General features: G+C 40.2%; 1 protein-coding gene across 5 annotated transcripts in view; it reads left to right on the forward strand.

Moving 5' to 3' along the window:
- Positions 1-19,113, forward strand: part of CDKAL1 (CDK5 regulatory subunit associated protein 1 like 1) — a 684,969-nt gene that overhangs the window by 641,702 nt on the left and 24,154 nt on the right. For all 5 annotated transcript variants that reach the window (XM_059688757.1, XM_059688759.1, XM_059688758.1 and 2 more), the window contains 2 exons: positions 1,944-2,027; positions 4,768-4,932. In XM_059688757.1, coding sequence (XP_059544740.1) covers positions 1,944-2,027; positions 4,768-4,932 — 249 coding nt within the window. The remainder of the gene's footprint in view (positions 1-1,943; positions 2,028-4,767; positions 4,933-19,113) is intronic.

Raw genomic sequence — 19,113 nt, forward strand, 5'->3', positions numbered from 1 at the left:
GAACGTGTATTAGTTTTTGTTGGTATTTTAGGGGGTAGGGATAGATTGTAGCAGCTTTTGATCAAGGCCTTAGCTTTCTTATGCTCATTTTTGCTCAGTATTCTCTGAGGAATTTTAAGAGCCTCACCAGTGAGATGAAATATCCATGGCTGAGAGGACAAAAAGGGTGACTGGAGAGTTGTTTGCCACTATAAATGACTGCACATAGCAGTTTTCCAGAATCCCTTTGGCAAATAATAGTTAAATACTCACCTACAAATAGTTCTCTGATGGTTGATCGAAAGCCCTGCCCTCTACTGTATAAACATAGCAAGTCTTCTAACTCTGTGTATACGTATATTATCATCATTATGTCCAGATAAAATAGGATAGCCCCAAAACGATGACTACATTCACTCTAACAAGAGGAAAGAACCAGCATACAGTTTCAGTGTCTCTACTATCCCATATTATTGTTAGACTAATTTCCTGAAAACTTAATGTTACATGGAGTGTAATTGCAAATTTCCTTAAGAACCATCGAGAGACACTTATCCTAAGTTATAAGCAACTCACACTGTGAAATGTACGCAAACATTCTAAGTTTTTTTTACAGAAAAATATACTTCAGTGAAACCCAGTATTCATCAGGTGTTTTTTTTTAATAAAGCTCAAAGTAGAAGTTGCAGGAACTTACTTTTGTTGCCATCTGATTTTTAAAAGAAATTAGTGTTGCAGGAACTATTACTAGTTTTCAGAAAGTGAACTAAGTCTTTGATAAGTGTCATGCTAGAAACCTTACAATCTTTGACTTAGGGGGCTACCTTTTGAATGAGATAGTAAAAAAATAGTAAATTACGGTGCATTTAGGTATTGGCATTGTACATAGAAGAGGGTGTGTTTTTAAATTGTATTGGTGGTCTATTTAGTGCAGCTGTGTTTATGTTTCCTAAATGGGAATTGCCTGAATGTGTTGGCAAGTCCCTACCTATGAAACTGGGGATTGCTTTTTTAAATCTTCATGCCAGCGTGCTTTAATATGGAGGGTCATATTTACCAAGTAACAAAGGCAAATGTAATTCCGGGCACAGTCATTCAATACAGTCATCCAATATTTGCTACATCAGACATTTTGACAACCTTGTAAAAATCAGTAATTGATACTTTAAATATTACATTTCACAGTGGAATAACCTTAGAAATGGTAGAATATTTTAGCAGTCACATTTCTTTATCCCATATTTTGTCTGATTTAACTTCTTGGTTATTGCAAATGCATGCTTAGATAATAAATATAGATACATATAGGTTGATCCTGTAGAGAAATAACAGTCCCCTATTTTTGCTGTATTTCTGTTAAAAAATATGAATATGGGGTCATGGCTGCAACATAGAGATGGTTGCCTGTGACAGAGAAAATGTATATGACAAATAAATAGCTATGTGAATTAATTAGTAATTTCAGAATAGTATGTGAAATGTTTAGATGCAAGCTCTTAATGACTAGTTTTTGGAAGCATTTTCTTTAGTGTTACATTCCCCATAACTCAAATTAATGTTTATTACTACTCTTTCATATTGCCAAAATATTTTCATGAATTTGGATTAGAAGCAGCTTGTTCTGGCTTGTTTTGCAGCCTTGTTTCAAGAAACAAAGTGATATTTAGAAGATTTTTGTAAGTCTTAGAAGCCTTAATTATCTTATGCTGAAGGAGGAAATAAAATCAAGTTTTGTTTCATAGTTAAGAATATAAGATTTCATATTGGGCTCATTTTTATTACCAAATAGTTAATAAAGTCTTTCAGGAAATTTGAATGGGTGATTCTTTTATTAGCTGTTAAGTAACTAGTAATTTAGAACCTATTTCAAATTCAAGAGGATGCTACTTACTGGGCTGGCATTTGTTTTGAATTCTTAGGTGTTTGCCCATATCATTCCTTTTTTTCTCCCCTTCTCTTCCCAGATTGGTGAAAGACAACAAGTGTTAGTAACAGAAGAATCCTTTGATTCCAAGTTTTATGTTGCACACAATCAATTCTATGAGCAGGTAAGAGAGATTTCTGTGTCCTTAAATTTTCTCCAAAATGAAAAAGAGTTCTGAAAGTAAATCTGCTTAAGCAAAAGGAACTTAAAAAGGGGGAGGGTTGTGGAATCTTGTGCAGCAAGGCATTTTATAGCATCCAGCCAGCCGACTGGCATGGGCCTTATCTTCGTGGCTTAGTCTGCAGAACATTCTTTATAAAGGAATACATGTGTTTCAGTCCTCACTAGTCTTTGTGGGGGCCAGCCTTAGGCTTTTGGGAGTTTGGAACAGGCAGCTGTCGCTGCCAGCATCCCCACAGCCTGGCAGAGTCCTGTCCAGAGGCAGGAAGGATGTCTGCACGGGCGACATCAGCGGGGAAGGGCAGGGATTTCCTCTCACTGTCAAGGCACTCATGCAGGTTTCTTGGTTGGTTGGTTTTTTAGTTCTGTTTAGTTTTAGAATTTGTTTTTATAACTCCCACCTTGATAAGAATGCTGGGAGCAAAGGAACAAGAGTCTGTTCCTTGGATTCAACTCTGATTGTGTGAGGAGAGCAGTGTAAGGGTCAAAACGACTTTACTTTGAGAATTTTCTCCAAACCCAACCCCAAGGGCTCTTTCCCAGCCCACGTCAGCGAGCCTCCCTTGCCTCCCCGGTAGCCTGATTCTGCCTCAGCATTTGGGACTCCACTCCTCCAGGAGGCAAAGCCATTGGAAAGTGACTGGAGGAAACAGCATGCCTCCTCGAGGGGCATCCGGATATGGAGATGGGATATGCCCTCTCAGGAGGGAGACTTGCATGGGGACAGGCATTTCATGGGTCATCCTGGATTGTATTAACTTTCAAGATCAAAGAGAAGTGGATTTTTTTTTTCTATGGGTCATGGCCAGAATTAGAGCTTGGTAAGGTTCGTAAGACCACTGTGGGCAAGTCATGCAGGGGACAGTCAAAGGCAGCCCCCTGAGCCTGTGAGCAGGGAGGCAGTAGCTAAGAGGCCTCGGGCACTGATGTGCCACCAGGAGCCATCTCAGGCGGGCCTGGGTCCTCAGGAAAGGTGGGGAGCTTTTCCAGACCCAGACTAAACAAGTCCTGTCCGGTACCTGTGGAGGAAGGATTTCCACCACTCGTGTTTGAGCTGAGTCTCTCCCCACTTTCCATCTCATTAATTGACTCCAGAGGGCGGCTTTCCTACCCAGGCCTGCTCTCTGCTCAGCCTGGGGAGGAGCTTGATTGTGTTTTCATTGCCTCTTCCCGCTCCTTTCTCTTGCCATCTGGGTTTCTGCCTCAGCGGGGAACTTTTTCCCCCTTCATTTTAAAGGCAATGGCATGCCTCATTAGCTGTTTCCTCCAATTTAAAGCAGCCGGGCTTTTTCCAATTATTAAAACCGGAGGGGGAAAAACACTGAGCCCTTCATTCAGATCAAGGCAGCAGATCAAGGGGAGTTATTTCCCCCCCAGAATCACACCAGATCTCCCCAGGATAGTTTACTCTGGAGATTTTCTCGTCTTATAAAAGTTGATTTAAAAGGGCTTTCATATTCTGATACTAAAGCCCTTTTAGTCCGTCTGCTTACCGTGAGTAACTCGCCACCCAGGTGACCTTGCTACATTTTGATGAAGCGGTGGACTCAGTGGTCATGAAAATCAGACTCAGAAGGAGCCTCTGCCTCCTCTGACCTTTTTGTCTCTACAACGAAGTTCCAGAGATTTCACAGGAATTATTTTCCTACTGAGATGAGTTCCAGAAGGAAAGATTGCATCAAGATATCAAAGTCTTGCTGGGTTAGAATTAGTCTCTTTATTCTGGATCCCAACTTTAAAAGACTGGCCAGTAGCTAGTCCTAAAATAGAGGGAGACATAATGCGTACAGACTACCTCTAAGTCCCAAAGCAGGGGAGAGATTTGCTCAAGGTAAACAAGTGCTTTTACCCGACATCTAGTGGAAAGAGTTTCCTGTGAACCAGCCAGAGTACCCTTCCAAAGTAGCTGGTTCTATGTGGAGTTAGAGCTCACAAATACATGCGTTTTATTACAGAGCAATAGAACTGAATGGCAACCAGTTAAAGGAGCTATTTACCTCCATGTTACCCATGTTTGGAATATTGAAAAGGTTGCTTTTAAGGGTTCTTTCTCGTCCCCCAAAACACACGCACGCACGCACACACATACATGCACACAAACATGCAGGCCTTTATTTGAAGTGTCTACTCAAACCAGAACTTTGATAGCTAACTTGGAAGGTATTAAAAGTAGGAGGCTTTCATCAGTGTTGTCTTGGTTTCCCTCATTGCATGGGACAGCCAAGAGCAGACTATCAAAGGCCTGTCCAAAAGTGACTGGCTGCCTGCTGGGATTTCCCAGGTCTGCCTCCCACATGCCTGAGGACAGCAGACGTCCTGCAATGCAGGAGGCTGTCTGCAGCAGCTCCTCCCAGAGTGCCAGCCCTTCCCCCCAGGTCCCCACCCAGGTCCTGGAGCAGCTGGAAGATAGAGCCCACTTGGGGTGGATCTCAGAATAGAAAAGGACATTAGTTGACAGCTGAGGAATTCTGAATAAAGTGGTACTTTACTTAATAGTCAGACACCAATAATGGCTCATTCATTGCGACAAGTCCGGCAGACTGGTGTACAGTGTTTTCCTGGGGAAACTGAGTATGGGCTATACAGGAACTCTGTGCTCCCTTTGCAGCCATTCTATAAATTTAAAACTGTTCTAAAATTAAAAGTTTATTTTAAAATTGAGCCTTCTGAACATTTTTTTTAAGGTTTTAGTGCCAAAGTACCCCACATTCATGGGGAAAATGGTCGAAGTGGACATTTATGAATCCGGAAAGCATTTTATGAAAGGGCAGCCAGTAGCAGACGCCAAAGTCTACACACCATCCATCAGCAAACCATTAGCCAAAGGAGAAGTCTCAGGCTTGACCGTGGTGAGTAAAAGGTGCTCCCCTCCACCCTGCCAGTAAGAAGCAGCTGGGGAGGCGCAGGGTGCACACTGTGGCTCCGTGGCTCTGTAATTCACAGCCCCCTCTCTGTGCCTGCAGGAGGCTGCAGTCCTTTCCCACAGATTGAAATCTGAAATGGAAAGATGCAGTTCTGCTGATGCCTTTAGCTTTTTTTTCTTTTTTTTTTTTTCTTCTCTGCCTGTTAAGGGAATAAGCTGTTTCTGCTTCTGGTCTAGATGCAGAAGGCAAATGCTATTATTTTCAAGTGAAAGATGTAACACCAAAGATGGTCAGATCGGGTGTGTTTGTGTCAGTAAATCCTGAGTGGAACCGGCTGAGGGACGACATAGTTTCTTGCTTTATGAAGCTCTTTATAATATAGTAAAACCTTTAGTTAAACAGGCACTAAACCATGTCAGTATATGTGCTTATAGTGCCTTTCTCTCGGGCAGTGATTTTCAACCTTTTTCATCTCATGGCACACATAAATTAATTACTAAAATCCCGTGGGACACAAAAAACATATTTTATGTCAACCTCGCAAAAAATAGCTATAATTTTTTAAATATATTTGTATTGATTTTAGAAAGGAAGGTAGAGGGAGAGAGAGAAAGAAACATCAATGATGAAAGAGAGAATCATTGATTGGCTGCCTGGAACCCAGGCATGTGCCCCAACCAGGAATCGAACCATGACCTCCTGGTTTGTAGATCATTGCTCAACCACCGAGACATGCTGGCCGGGCAGGCTGTTGTCAATTTTTTATTTGACAATCTAAGGGAAAAGAGGTCAGTGCCCTGACTAAATAGTCAGGTATTGCATGTTTTAAAAATTCTTACGGTGCCTGAGATGGCACACGGGTTGAAAATCACTGCTCTAGGGTGTTAGCTGAATATCTGCTTTAGTCATATGGACTGAAAACGAAACTTTTTTTTATTTCTATAAAACAGTAACCTGACCACTATTTTATACCTTGGTAAATATGGCTGTTTGCCAAGCTCTCTCTCACATTTCATTGAGCTACAGTTGTAAAAGCTGATGGAGTGTGAAATGAAAATGTGTATCACATTTCTAAGCATCATTTGATGTCCTTTCTCTAGCACAATTGTTAAACACTCCAAGAAAAGTATATAGCAATGACTTCATGTACGGAAAAAAGATAAGTGGTATTTATCTGGCCATATAATTCCAAAATTGTTTTAATATATGTATTATCTTTTCCCTCAAAAATATACTGCAAGGTATGTTAATTAGACTTTGAGAGTAGGGACAAAGAGGGTACCATTATCTATACTCTCACTTAGAATGTGACACACTCTGGTGTCCCAATCTGAGTGACCCCTCATGAGCTTGACAAGTACATGTGAGAACTGTGTGCATCGCATGTGACTGATAACGGAATGACGCAGACTCGCCTTTGTCCGGACCCTGCCAAGTGTGTCATCCTGCTCGGCCAGGAGTGAACTGGAAAACTCGATAAGCATAACCACTAATGTTTGCTGTTATTTTAAAAAGAAATCATACTTGGAGTTGGGGTGGATGGCCAAGAGGGAACAGTGAAACCCAGCATTTAAATGATATTGCTAGAAATGTGGCTTTCACATCAGAAATGCTTAAAGAAAATTGGCTTATCTTTTGTTGTTCTACACAGTGTGTTTTACAAGCTTGATTTTAAATTGCTACAATAAAAAAAAAATCACAACAAATGGTAATAGACGGCAAATTACTATTCCAAGGGCCCTGCCTGATTTAACTCTTTCATGTATGCCTATTAAAAAGGATGGAGTTTTAAAACATCATCATTAATAATATAGAAATCAGGAAAAGCAGTACCATTTTATTTGTTGTTGTTTTTTACTATTGTGTTCCTCTCTAGAAGAGTAGCCCTACTTAAATTCCATGGGGCAGCCTTTCCTATTCTACTGTTGGCCCTCCGGCCTGTGCAATGGTGCTGTCAGCACTGCTGCTGCGGCCCTCCTCTGGCTGAGATGGTCCAAAAGAGGCCTGGGAATGGCCTTACAGTGTACGTGAGGCCCCAGGGTCGGGAATATTGAATTGGGTGCTAGCATTAAGGGAAGCACCAGGCAAGCCCGTTATCACCATGTGTGACTTCACATAAATTAAGGAGCATAGCTTTATGCTTCATTATTTGTCAACTTTAAAGACTTTAAAAATATGCCAAACTCAGGTCGAAAAGCCTTCTTCAGTGAATTTGTCCTGATGTTAAAATGTTTTGGCTGATGATAGGAATTAAAGTAAATTAAGCAAGAAGAGAACAGATTCTGTTTTTGTGGGCTTGAGAAGTAGATGGTAGAGGTTATAATCATGTCTCAGACATTTTGGGGCTCTTTGAACTTGATAAAGGTGCTGGCACTCTTGGATGAAAAGAACCAGCTTAACCGTGTGGATGGAGCATGGCCTTGGGCTCAGCTGGACCTGGGTTTGCATCTAGACTTGCCAGTGGACCCGAGCACGTGGCTCCTGAGCGTTAGTTAGTCTGTTAAGTGGGAATGATGATGTCTCTCCCATGGGGTTGTTGAAAGGAATACATTCAGTCGTGTGTATAAGCCACCGAATCCTATTCCTAGAACATGGTCAGGAGTTACTAAGTGGTCATCGTCCCTTTCCCTCACACCTAGTCCCATCTGGAAAGAACAGACTCTGCAGATGACCTGGTTCTGACATATTTGGTTTTGTTCATTATTTTACCCTGAACACGGTATGCAGAGGCAGGAGAGGGAGTGAATTTCTCTGTGAGGATCATCTACTCAGCGATTGAAAACCAATCCCAGCTGAATTTCTGTCTTTCTGAATTTTCTAGGCTTTCCTGAGTTTTCTGGTATGATAACCTTCCCTATACACGTAAAGAATTCTGGAGAGGCCAAAGCACCTAAAGCAAAATATTGTGTTACAAATTATTTTCCTTAGTAAATGCATTTTCTTAATTGGGAATGTTATGATTAATCTTTAAGTATTTAGTCCCTGCTACGTTGGGCTTCTTTAGTCTGACTTTAGGCCCTGTGACGTTTTTGATCAGATGGGGAGAAACCCAGCCTGGGCGGGTCATGAGCTCCAGACTATAGAATCCTCGCATTTGCTGTAACGGGTTTTTGTGACCTTTCGCGCATCTCACAGGTTCCCTGAACCTCAGTTGTCTCTGAGATTCTGTGATTGAAATATTGCATTTGATAAAAATGGATTGAATGCCTACCCTGTGGCAGGACTGTAGAGTCTATAAATATTAATAGAAAACAGACCTTGTATTTTCAAATAATAATAGATGCCCAGAACATGATGGAAAAAGAAAGCCATAATAAAGTCAAAAGGTTGCTGCCCTCTAAGAAATGATATTCTAGTGGAAACAATACATAGTGACATCTTTTTATGATTATTACTGTTCTTCTTTTCAGTTTGGGTAGAGGAATGGAGGAATAGAAGAAGGAGAGAATAGGAAAAATAGATGAAATTAGTCTGAATAACAGTAGGGAAGATGGGAGCAAAAATACCACCTCCAACCTGAGAGGGAACATTTCTGAATAAGTATCTTTTAAGGATAATTCATTTTAGAAAAAGGTTATACAAAAGTTATCCAATGGACGGCTCATAGAGTTCAAAGGGATACACATCAATCAGAGAGCCCTGGTGGGTGTGGCTCAGTTGTTTGGGTGTTGTGCTGTGCACCGAAAGGTTGCCAGTTTGATTCCAGGTCAGGGCACATGCCCAGGTTGCTGGTTCAATCCCAGGTAGGGGTATGCAGGAGGCAGATGATCAGGGTTTCTCTCTCTTTCTCCCTTTCTCTTTCTCTAAAAATCAATAAAATATTTAAAATAAAAATCAAAGAAAGGATAGGTCATAAACTTTTGTCTGGAAACTGTCAGGAGACTTCGGAGGAAGAAGGGAATGGGAAGCAGTAATTCTTAAGACGGTTCTTATAAAAATGGTGGTGGAGATAGGCAAAAGCTGTATGTGGATGTGGGTGGGTGTTGGTGGGTGTTGGGGGAGTGGGGCAGGAATTGTTTAGTGAAAGGTGTCAGAGGACTAGGAACCTTGAGAAAAACACAGTTTGAAGATGTTAAGAGCATTGATATCTTTACCATGCTTTCTCGTAGAACCTAAATTTGTGATAACATAGCCTATTCAACGTGATGATCTTTATATATAACTGAAGTTCCCTTAGAAAATTGTTATTCTATCCAGTCATTCATTTCATCTAAAGAAAACCTATGTGTAATCAGGACCTAACATCAATTGTACCAAATCCATGACCATTATCAAAGATTGGGATCAGTGAATTTTTTTATCTCTCTTATGGAAATGTTCTATTCTTGAAATTTTCAAGCGTATACAAAAGTAGAGAAAATAATACAAGGATCTCAGCCGTCATCCACTTTTAATAATTGTCGACTCATAGCTGATCTTAAGTCACCTGTGCTCTTATTCAGCCTATCCTCCTGGCTATTTTCCAGGAAATCTCATTTATCACTTCATTTCATCTAAATATATCAGAAAATATCTCTAAGAAATGAAGTTTCCCTTAATAAAAACATAGCCACAATGTATTATTACATCTAAAAATAATTAACATTAATTCTTTATCCAGCAATATTCAAGTTTTGCAGTTTTTTGAAACAGTTTATTTGAATCAGGATGCAAATAAGTCCCATTCATTGCAATTACTTGGTGTGTCTTCGAAGTCATTTTTAATCTGTCTGCTCTCTCGTTTCCCTTTTTGCATTGCAGTTTATTTGTGGAGAAAACCAGGTTGTTTGTACTGTGGCATTTCTCACAGTGTGGAATTTGCTAATTGCATCCTCCCATACAGTTTAACGGGGTTCTGCGTTGCCTGTTTGTTTTATAAATCAGTTGTTATATTTGAGGCTTAATCAGATTCAGATTGGAGTTTTTTACAAGATTATTTCATATGATGCTGTGCATTTCCATTATGTGGCATATGACAATGTCTGGTTGTCTCCCTTTATGGTGTTAGTGGTTGGCCGAGATTCATAAGGCACGAGGGTTGCAACTAGTGGCATCCTGATTCTGTCATTCCTTCCTCATGTATTAGCTAAACGTACTGCTATGAAGACTAACTTTCTCTTACAATTTTTGTTCACTGTGATGTACAGTTCCTAAAGGAATGGTGAGGAAAGAGCTTGATTCTTTCTCTCTATTTACCAGTTTTCAAAAGTTGAGTTGATTGTCTAGCATCTTCCAAAACTAAGCAGTGAGGGTTTTTTGAGTGTCACTATGAACGTATAGGTTTCTGTCAATTTGATGTGTTTCATCCATTGCCGTTATTATACTGGTAGTGGGTGCTCAAATGGTTGCATTTTTAGACAGTGGGGGCGCATCAGATTGGTTCCTCAATACTTTTCATGTAGGCCCTGAAGTCTCTGATAGTTGAGAATATCCTCTTTTCCCCCCAATTCATGCTGCCATCCAAGTCATCTTCAGGAATTTTCTGTCTTACATCTGTATCGTCTTCTTTCACGTTGAAAATCCCAGTTCCCAATCACGTAACTTAATCACTCACTTGCTTTATCTTGTAATACTCATATAACTGTCTCATAATAACCATACCAATATGACCACCAATAGGTGATTGCTAAAAATACTTCAAACTGTCATGGTGGTTTCACAGTTGTTTTTGTTCTTAGGGTTTGCCCCTCCAAGGATGTATAGGCAAATAAATGGTTTTTAAAGTCATCTGAGATTGTTCCTCTTCCTATGGTTATACCAACAAAGCAATACACTGTTAGGATAATTTGTTTTGCTTTGTTTCCAATTTTTAGAATTTTTAAAATTAAATTTGTTTCATAATTATGTAAAATCTTTTATAAATTTAAATCTACAAAGGTATGTTCTGAGGAGTCTACCTTCTACTTCTACTGTTCCTTCTCCACCTGGTTACCTCCCTTATCTATTTAAGCATTTTTTTTGTTTTAGTTTTCAGTTTATTCTCTCAATGGTTTGTTTTAACAATATAAGTAAATACATGTACATACGTTTTTCACCTCCTTCTGAGATAAATTGTACATACTTTTGCTATTTCACTGAACAATATATTTTGATGGTTACTGCCTGGCAATATATAGAAACTCAGTGAATATTTTTAATGATTTTTATTAGGCTATTAAACAAAATACATGAAAGTCTATATTGCTCTAGTATTTGAGATGAATAATATTGCCTTGTATGAGATCCAACATCTTTTTGGTCAAAGAAAAGACAGAATTACTTAGCCCCTGGGCCGACAAGAATTGACTGCAACATTTAGGACATTTGAAGGTAGGAGTGGTCAGTCATGTAAGCAAAACAAGGAAGGTCCAGAAGCTCACATTGGCAGCGATCACCTGCAGCCCAGAAGAGAGGACACCTTTGCCAATTGACTTCAAAAAGTCTGAAGACCATTTCAGTTTGGAAATGATGGCATTCATTTACCTTAACTTGGTGCCATTAGAGCTTCCTTGCATTTACTTCCCTTTGTTGAGTTCATGCTTACCAGGCAACCTTCTAATCATAATTTGCTTTCCTGTGCAAATCTGCTTGAGAACGGTTGTTCAGCCCACTCGAAGCGTGTTGTTAATAAATTGGTTTTCTATGTCCTATCAATGTGGTCTCTTCTGTGGGTGCATTTTAGTTTCTGAGCTTTCAAGGCTGAGAGCCAAACCCAAGGGGGATTTCCCTCCTCATGTGACCTCTTGAGAGATAGCAAGGGATTTTTCCTCCCTCAGTACCACTCTGCCATTGGCTACATACCCCAAGCCTACTGCTATGACTCAACACCACTTACGTGGTTCTTATTATGGGCTAAGTACTACGCTAAATATCTGCACATATGCACTCAAGTCACCCTCATAACCCTATGAGGATGGTACTATTATCTCTATTTCACAAATAAGGAATCTGAGCATGAGTAACTCAATAAATAACATCCAGAGTCACAAAATTAGAAGGTAGGAAAGGCAAGCCAGGATTTATATCCAGGTCTTAGCAACTTTCAAGCTTGTGTTTTTATTTTTGAATTGTGGTAAAATATGCATAACATCGCATTTTTAAGTGTACAGTTTAGGAGTGTTAAGAACATTCACACTGGTCTGCAACCCTCTCCATAACTTTTTCATCCTGCAAAACTGAAACTTTGTACCCATTAAATAGCTCCCCATTTACCCCTCTCCCCAGCCCCTATTCTGGATACCTCATATGAGAGGAATCATACAGTATTTGTCTTTTTCTGACTGGCTTTTTCACTTAGCATAACTTTCTCAAAGTTCATCTATGTTGTAGCACTTTTCAGAATTTCCTTCCTTACAAAGGCTGAGTAATACTCCATTGTCTGTATATGCCACATGGTGTTTATCCATTTATCTGTCAGTGAACACTGGGGCTGCTTCCACCTTTTGGCTCTTAGTACTAATGCTCGTATGAATGTGGTTGTACAAATATCTCTTTGAGATCCTGCTTTCAATTCTTTTAGGTACATAACCACAAGTGGAACTACTAGATCATTTGGTAGTTACGTTATTTTATTTTAGGAACCACCATACTATTTCCCACAGTGGCTGTACAATTTTCATATTCCCACAAACAGTACACAAGGGTTCCAATTCCTCCACATTCTTGCCAACACTTGTTATTTTCTGGTGGGTTTTGTTTGTTGGTTTTGGTATTAGCCATCCTGATGAGTGTGAGGTTAGCCTGGGTTTTTAAGTCCAGGCCTATACCCCTTGCTTTTTGAATTGCAAGAGTCTTATTTGATCAGTCCTGGATGGTAATTTTCTTTTATATACCAAAATAAGCTTACACCAGGTATACATACACAAAAAAAGAGAGAGAGAAGAAAATTAAAATGATGAGAGAATGGATAGTATTAATCATCTTACAGCCAATGCTGCAAGGTTGTTCTTGAGTCTGTTACTTTGTCACTCTCATTATGTGGAGGAACCTTCTCTGTGTTCTGTTACAAGTGCTACTCAAGCTGCATGTCTGCCTGAGGAATACGAGAGAACAGGACCACTGGCCATTCATAAAGGCTGACTCATTTCACTCCTGGTGTTCTGTCTCCTTGTATGGCCCTTGTTCTAACAGATCACTTGAGTACTACAATTTCTAAAATCAGTATTTAAAAAGTCAGAGCTATTTTGTGCCTGGTAGAAAGAGACAAAAAAAGAAAAAGAAAAAGAAAATTCTCACCCAATTCTAAACTTATAAGTAGTCAGTTTTACTCCAAAATTTTTCTCTTTTTGAATTTATTTCTAGTAATAAAGAATTGCTTTTAAGAAAGAAGAAGTAGGATGGCTTTGTGCAAAGAGCTCAAGATTTGGAGTCCGTCAGCTTTGGGTTCAAATTGCAATAACAATTCCTGTGATGTTGCACAGATGACTTATTGAATCACAGATTCTTCATTTGTGAAATGGACATAACTTTTCACAGAGGATTAAATTACATAATGTGGACAAAGTGCCTGGTGCAAAGTTGTATTAATACTTGATGAAGGGGTTCAATAAGTATAGCTTTAAAAACCAGTGATTTCCTGGCTTTTATTTTAAATTTTTTTACTTTACTCTAAAAAATACTTTGCTTTCATTGGTTTTCACTCTATAGCAGTTAAGAACATGGATTCTAACCTGGATGGTGTGGCTCAGCGGTTGGGCTGGGCATGATTCCCTCCCCACCTCAACCCCCGGATAGGGGGCATGCAGGAGGCAGCTGGTCAGTGAGTGTCTCTCATCATTTATGTTCCTAACTCTCTTTCTCTCTGAAATCAATAAAAATATTTATGAAAAAAGAACATGGATGCTAGGTTCTGATTTTCTGGGTTTGAATACTTGTTTCACCACTTACAAGAAATATGACCTTGGGCAAGTTACTCAACCTCTCTCCCCCTGTTCTCTCTTCTGTAAATAGGGATGATAGTACCTACTTTGTAGGATTTACATGGAAATGGCTTAGCAGTGAATAATTGTTGGCTACTACTAATATTATCATTATTAATTTTTGATATACGTTAAGGTGTTGTTTTACTGTAAGCAATGAAGGTAAAAATTGTACAACACCTTATTCAAATGCTGCAATTGTCAGCTATGATTTCCTACAAAATGGCAGGTGAAACAGGCCATCTTAGGAGGTTCCTCCACATAATGAGAGTGACACAGTAACAGAGACTCAAGAACAACCTTACAACATTGGCTGTTCTTCTGACAGACATTTCCTCCTCTTATTCTTTATGTCCCCTTTTAAGAGAGTTATTGTAGAATGAGAGCTGGGCCTACCTTTCTGTTCCTCACAAAGAAGGGAAGGCGCCCTGGGGTGCCTGGCTGCCTCCTGTTCCTCATCTATGGGACTTTGATCCTAATGATGGATTCACTTGAGCAGTTAGATAGCTCAGCACCAGCACAGCCCACTGCGCTCAGAAAGGAAGCACAAGTCTGCCAGGGTGGCATGGTTCGCCTCATTACCAGACAAAGGCCAGCAGGATATGCAGGTGTGCTGAGTTTTATGTACAGGCTATGCTATATTTTCAGAGCTTTGACCCTTAGAAAAGCACCGTTAAAATGCTTTCCTCTCCATCTCACGTTCATTTCCAAAACCATTGAAGTGAAAGGGTCTATTAGTTCAGGGCCAGATTTGAAAGCACATGAAAACTGCATCCATGAGGTTAAGAAATGGCTTAATAATTAAGTTAAAACAGTTGAAAGTGGATCTAATTTCAAACAGATCAGCTAACCGTGTTAGCGGCAAATGAGGGTGTGTTCCTTCCTATTTTCCTCCTACCCCAAAGATACTGGCTCCAATCCCAAGCAGTTTTCCTAGTGTCTTTTTCTTCTTCATTGCCCATACGTTAAAGTGGTGTCACCAACAATTAATACCACAGTACATTTAATATTTAGTGCATTTCTTTCATATTGCATCTAATTAGTCTCTTTTGTAGGCCCATTAGGAAATATTTGGGTTTCACAGTCTAGATGCATAGCTTTTGTTCTGTGCTGCTGAGCTATGTTTTAATTGGGCATTACAGCCGAACTAGTATGATTATGTCAGTTCAAAACGTGTTTGCTATGTTTGCAGTACCTTTCATGTAGCAATTTGAGTGCCATCCAAAGTATCAGCAGAGCTAGCTGATGCTAAACAATTAGCTTTCATTTCACTTCCCTCACTAATTGTACAATCACTGATGATAATTTCCCTCCTCCTGAGGCTTGTAGCTGGGGCTTGGTGAGGGGAATTGCCTGCACCAAGGAACTAATTCTGACTTGATAATGATAGCTACATTTAGTGAGCCTCTACTACGTGCTTAGTTTTAAGGCTTTCTACCTGTATTATCTCAACTTTTTATTCTAGCCTGGGCCAAGGCACCTAGAACACATGAAGTATTCATTACATTGCTGTGCACACTCACAAAGAGGCATCTTAGAGGGGCATTGGGCCTTCCCACCTCTCTGTGCTCTGCCCACATGGGGGGGTGGAGGGGGGATAGAAGTAATAGCAAGCCGCACAAAGGCATTAGCAGACGCCCAGAGTAAGGAAGGGCTGAGGGCAAGAGAAGAGAATCAGGCCACCTGAGCCTGAATTGCTGACACATACAGCATGCAGGTAATGCCTGGCTTCTTACAATTAGTGTCAGCATTTATTCAACCTAATATTATCTAGGCACTGGACTAAATATTGGAGATAGAAATAATGAAAGCGATTCTTGACTATTGAGGAGATTTTAGTCTGGATGTTCTTCTAGTAATTGTGACACTTTTAAGAGGGATTGGGTTGAGAGAGAGGGTCTTATGTAGGTTCAGTAGCCACCCTGTGCAGCATAATTGCTCTTGTAGTTAGTTTTATGGGTGGTTTTTACCAAATCGAAATGAATTCATTGGGAACAAAAGTTATTCTTCATCATAAAAGCACCAAGTGGAAAAAGCTTCCTTATGAAAAGCAACGCCATATTTCAAAACCTCCAGACCCGAACGGTCATCTGAACTGGTGTCCTGGTGGCTGGGTCTAAGGATACTCCAGAAGAATGTTATCCCTGTAATGATGTAACCAGGTGCGAGGTGTCTTTCATGCCTGATTTTTACTATATTACTTTTCCTTCAAATGTATTTCATTTTCACTCAGTCAAAAATTATAAGTGCCAGGTATGGCAGTGTGTCTTGGTTTGTCCAGGACAGGACTGGTTTATACCCTTTGTCCTGATCTAATTAATAACAGTGCCCTTTTTTTCACTCCCCAAAGTGTCCTAGTTTGGATGATGAATTATCTGGTGATCCCATCAATTTCCTAAAGTAGGGCCAGCGCTGTGCTAAGCACTGCCTGGGATACAGGCAGCCTGGGATACAGGCGGCCTGGGATGTGATTCTTGCCCTCAAGGAGATGCAAGTCTGGTTGGGGAGAAAAGACAGGTGTGTATGAAACAAAATCTATAATATATCAAGTGCCAAATTAGATGACATCAGATCATAAGCAATTGGAAGATAGGTGACCTCTGAATGCTTATGGTCTCAGGAAATGTATGTGTCCGCATTCTTTACAGACAACAGAGAACAGTTCAGTGAGTTTAAACAGAAGGGGTTTAAAAAGAGGTACTAGATCAGTGATGGCGAACCTTTTGAGCTCGGCGTGTCAGCATTTTGAGAAACCCTAACTTAACTCTGGTGCTGTGTCGCATATAGAAATTTTTTGATATTTGCAACCATAGTAAAACAAAGACTTATATTTTTTGATATTTATATTTTTAAATGCCATTTAACAAAGAAAAATCAACCAAAAAAAATGAGTTCACGTGTCACCCTGACACGCGTGTCATAGGTTCGCCATCACTGTACTAGATAGTTCACAGAATTGTTAGAAGGGCTGTGAAGTAGACTCTCTGAGTTTTTCAGAAAATAATATCCATAACCACATAGAGGCTGCTGGTAGGAGATGTTACCTCTGCCCCCTGCCCAGCAAGCAGAGGTCCCAAGCCCTGTCTGCTTCCTCATGGATCTTGCTTCATAATCAGTGTCTCACATGTGTTGCATCTGAATATGGAACCTGGGTCTCAAGTTTGCACCCTCGGGGACAAAGGAGAATGGGAAATGTTCCTCGGAATCTATGTCTGTTCTGTGGAGAACTGTCTGTGTGGAGAGAGCAAACAATTTCTACTGCAGAAGGTTTCATGGACGTGGTGAGATTAGAACTGAACTTTGAGGGTAATCAGGCAAATATGAAGGAAATTTTTCTCAATGAGAAATTAATTGTTCACAAAGTGAGTGACACAATGCATAGGAATAAATCTGACTTTATTTGGGCATCCCTCAGCAAATGGGAAGGCAGTGGAAAATCATGTTCTCTAAAGAGTGGAGCCTTTGGATGTTGAAGTCAAATAGAAAACATATAGCTAATACTTTAGACCAGTGGTAGGCAAACTGCGGCTCGTGAGCCACATGTGGCTCTTTGGCCCCTTGAGTGTGGCCACGAAGTTTCAATCGCACTGTACGTACGCACCTGCACATGGCATTTTGTGGAAGAGCCACACTTAAGGGGCCGCAGTTTGCCGACCACTGCTTTAGACAATAAAACACATGTATTAGTCCATGATAAGTTAGGGCCCAGCTTTTAAGATGTTGTGCAATAACCAAATAGCTCTGAAATCTCAGGCTTAACATAACAAAGGTTTGTTTCCTGCTCATACTACAGCACATCTGTAGCAGTTAGTGGGCAGTTTGGAATCGGAGACTGTCTGTTCCATACAGTCACTTGGGGCCCCAGGTTGACTGCAAGAAGGGAATTGCTAAAGAACCAGGCTTTTCGTCACCTCGGTACTAGAATGGCATGTGGTATTTCTTTTCACACCCATTGGCCAGAACTATTTACATGGCCCCACCTAATTTCAAGAACTTGGGAAATACATACTCCTGTATGAATAAGAACATAAGAGTGAACACTAGAAGTTTCTACCATGCATGTTGGAAAGTTTTTGAGCCCGAGTGTAACAGTGAAGAAAAGCTCATAAGAGCAGGACTACCTGTTTGTTTCATCACCAGCTCCAGGCCCTAGCATAGTACCAGGCTCAGATGGGGTGCTCAGTACATATTTGTTGAATGAACTTGGCTTTCAGTGGTATGCAGGGTATATGAGATGGTTTCTCAACCAGAGGCTGGAAAGTTGAGAATACAAAAATAGGTTAAAATCTTCTGTTACTTCAATCTAGGAAATTAAAATATTTTTCAAGAGCTAAATTTGTCATAGGCAAGCCACCCAACCTGCTCTTTGAAGTCATTTGACATCTCGATAAGCAGATTGCAAAAGCCCCTTTTTAAACTGATAGTAATCTTGCAAATTTAAATTCTTTTCATGGGAACTGTAAGGATGTGTACTTTACAGCCGGGCATGCTTCTAACCATAAATTTTAGTTTTCTTTCCTTTTACTTTCTTGTGATGAAAGTGATAGCATGTTTCTCCTGTCATACTCAGGGTATTGACTTTGAGTTGTGCCTAAAATAATAGAACCATGAATATCTTTGTTTTCTAACATAGTTTCAGTGTTTTAAATTTAAAGGGCCTTGGAGAAACAAATTTTCTCCTGTCCCTCTGTCTCCTCAGTACAATTCTACAAAATTACTGAGAAACGTAAATATTCAAGCCATATGTCAAGTTGACAGTTATCTGGTAGGATGTCAATCTGTAAAAACAGGATGCAGTGCCTTTCACATTTGCCACCACTTGCAAGAAATTCAGGGGCCAGAAAAGCAAAGGACTATTGCAGGTATATTTTATCATCATCGGCCTTTTCTCCTAGAGGCCCTAGCTCCAAGGACTTCTTTCTTGCAAACATCCATTTCAAAAGAATCAAGTTTCCCCTTGAGCACAGGAGCTTGGGGGGTCATACTGTGTGAATTTGGAATTTTGCTTCTATCCCTTACTAACTGGGGTCATTGGCTGGTCACTATCTTTATAAATTAGGGCCAATCAAATCTATTTGATAGAGTGATCTTGACAGTGAAGTGAGATAAAGCATGGAAAACATTCAGAGCAGTTCCTGGCATATAGGAAGGGATCAGTGAATATGTGGTGTGAAATTGGTAGCATGGTGATAGCCTGTGAAGATTCATCTAGGCCTAGTGAATCAAGGTACTGGTAATATCACGTCTATGGGCATGGGCTCTACCCACATCACATGTACACCGTGAGGAG

The sequence above is a fragment of the Myotis daubentonii genome, chromosome 3 (genome assembly GCF_963259705.1).
Source record: "Myotis daubentonii chromosome 3, mMyoDau2.1, whole genome shotgun sequence".
Classification (NCBI taxonomy): domain Eukaryota; kingdom Metazoa; phylum Chordata; class Mammalia; order Chiroptera; family Vespertilionidae; genus Myotis; species Myotis daubentonii.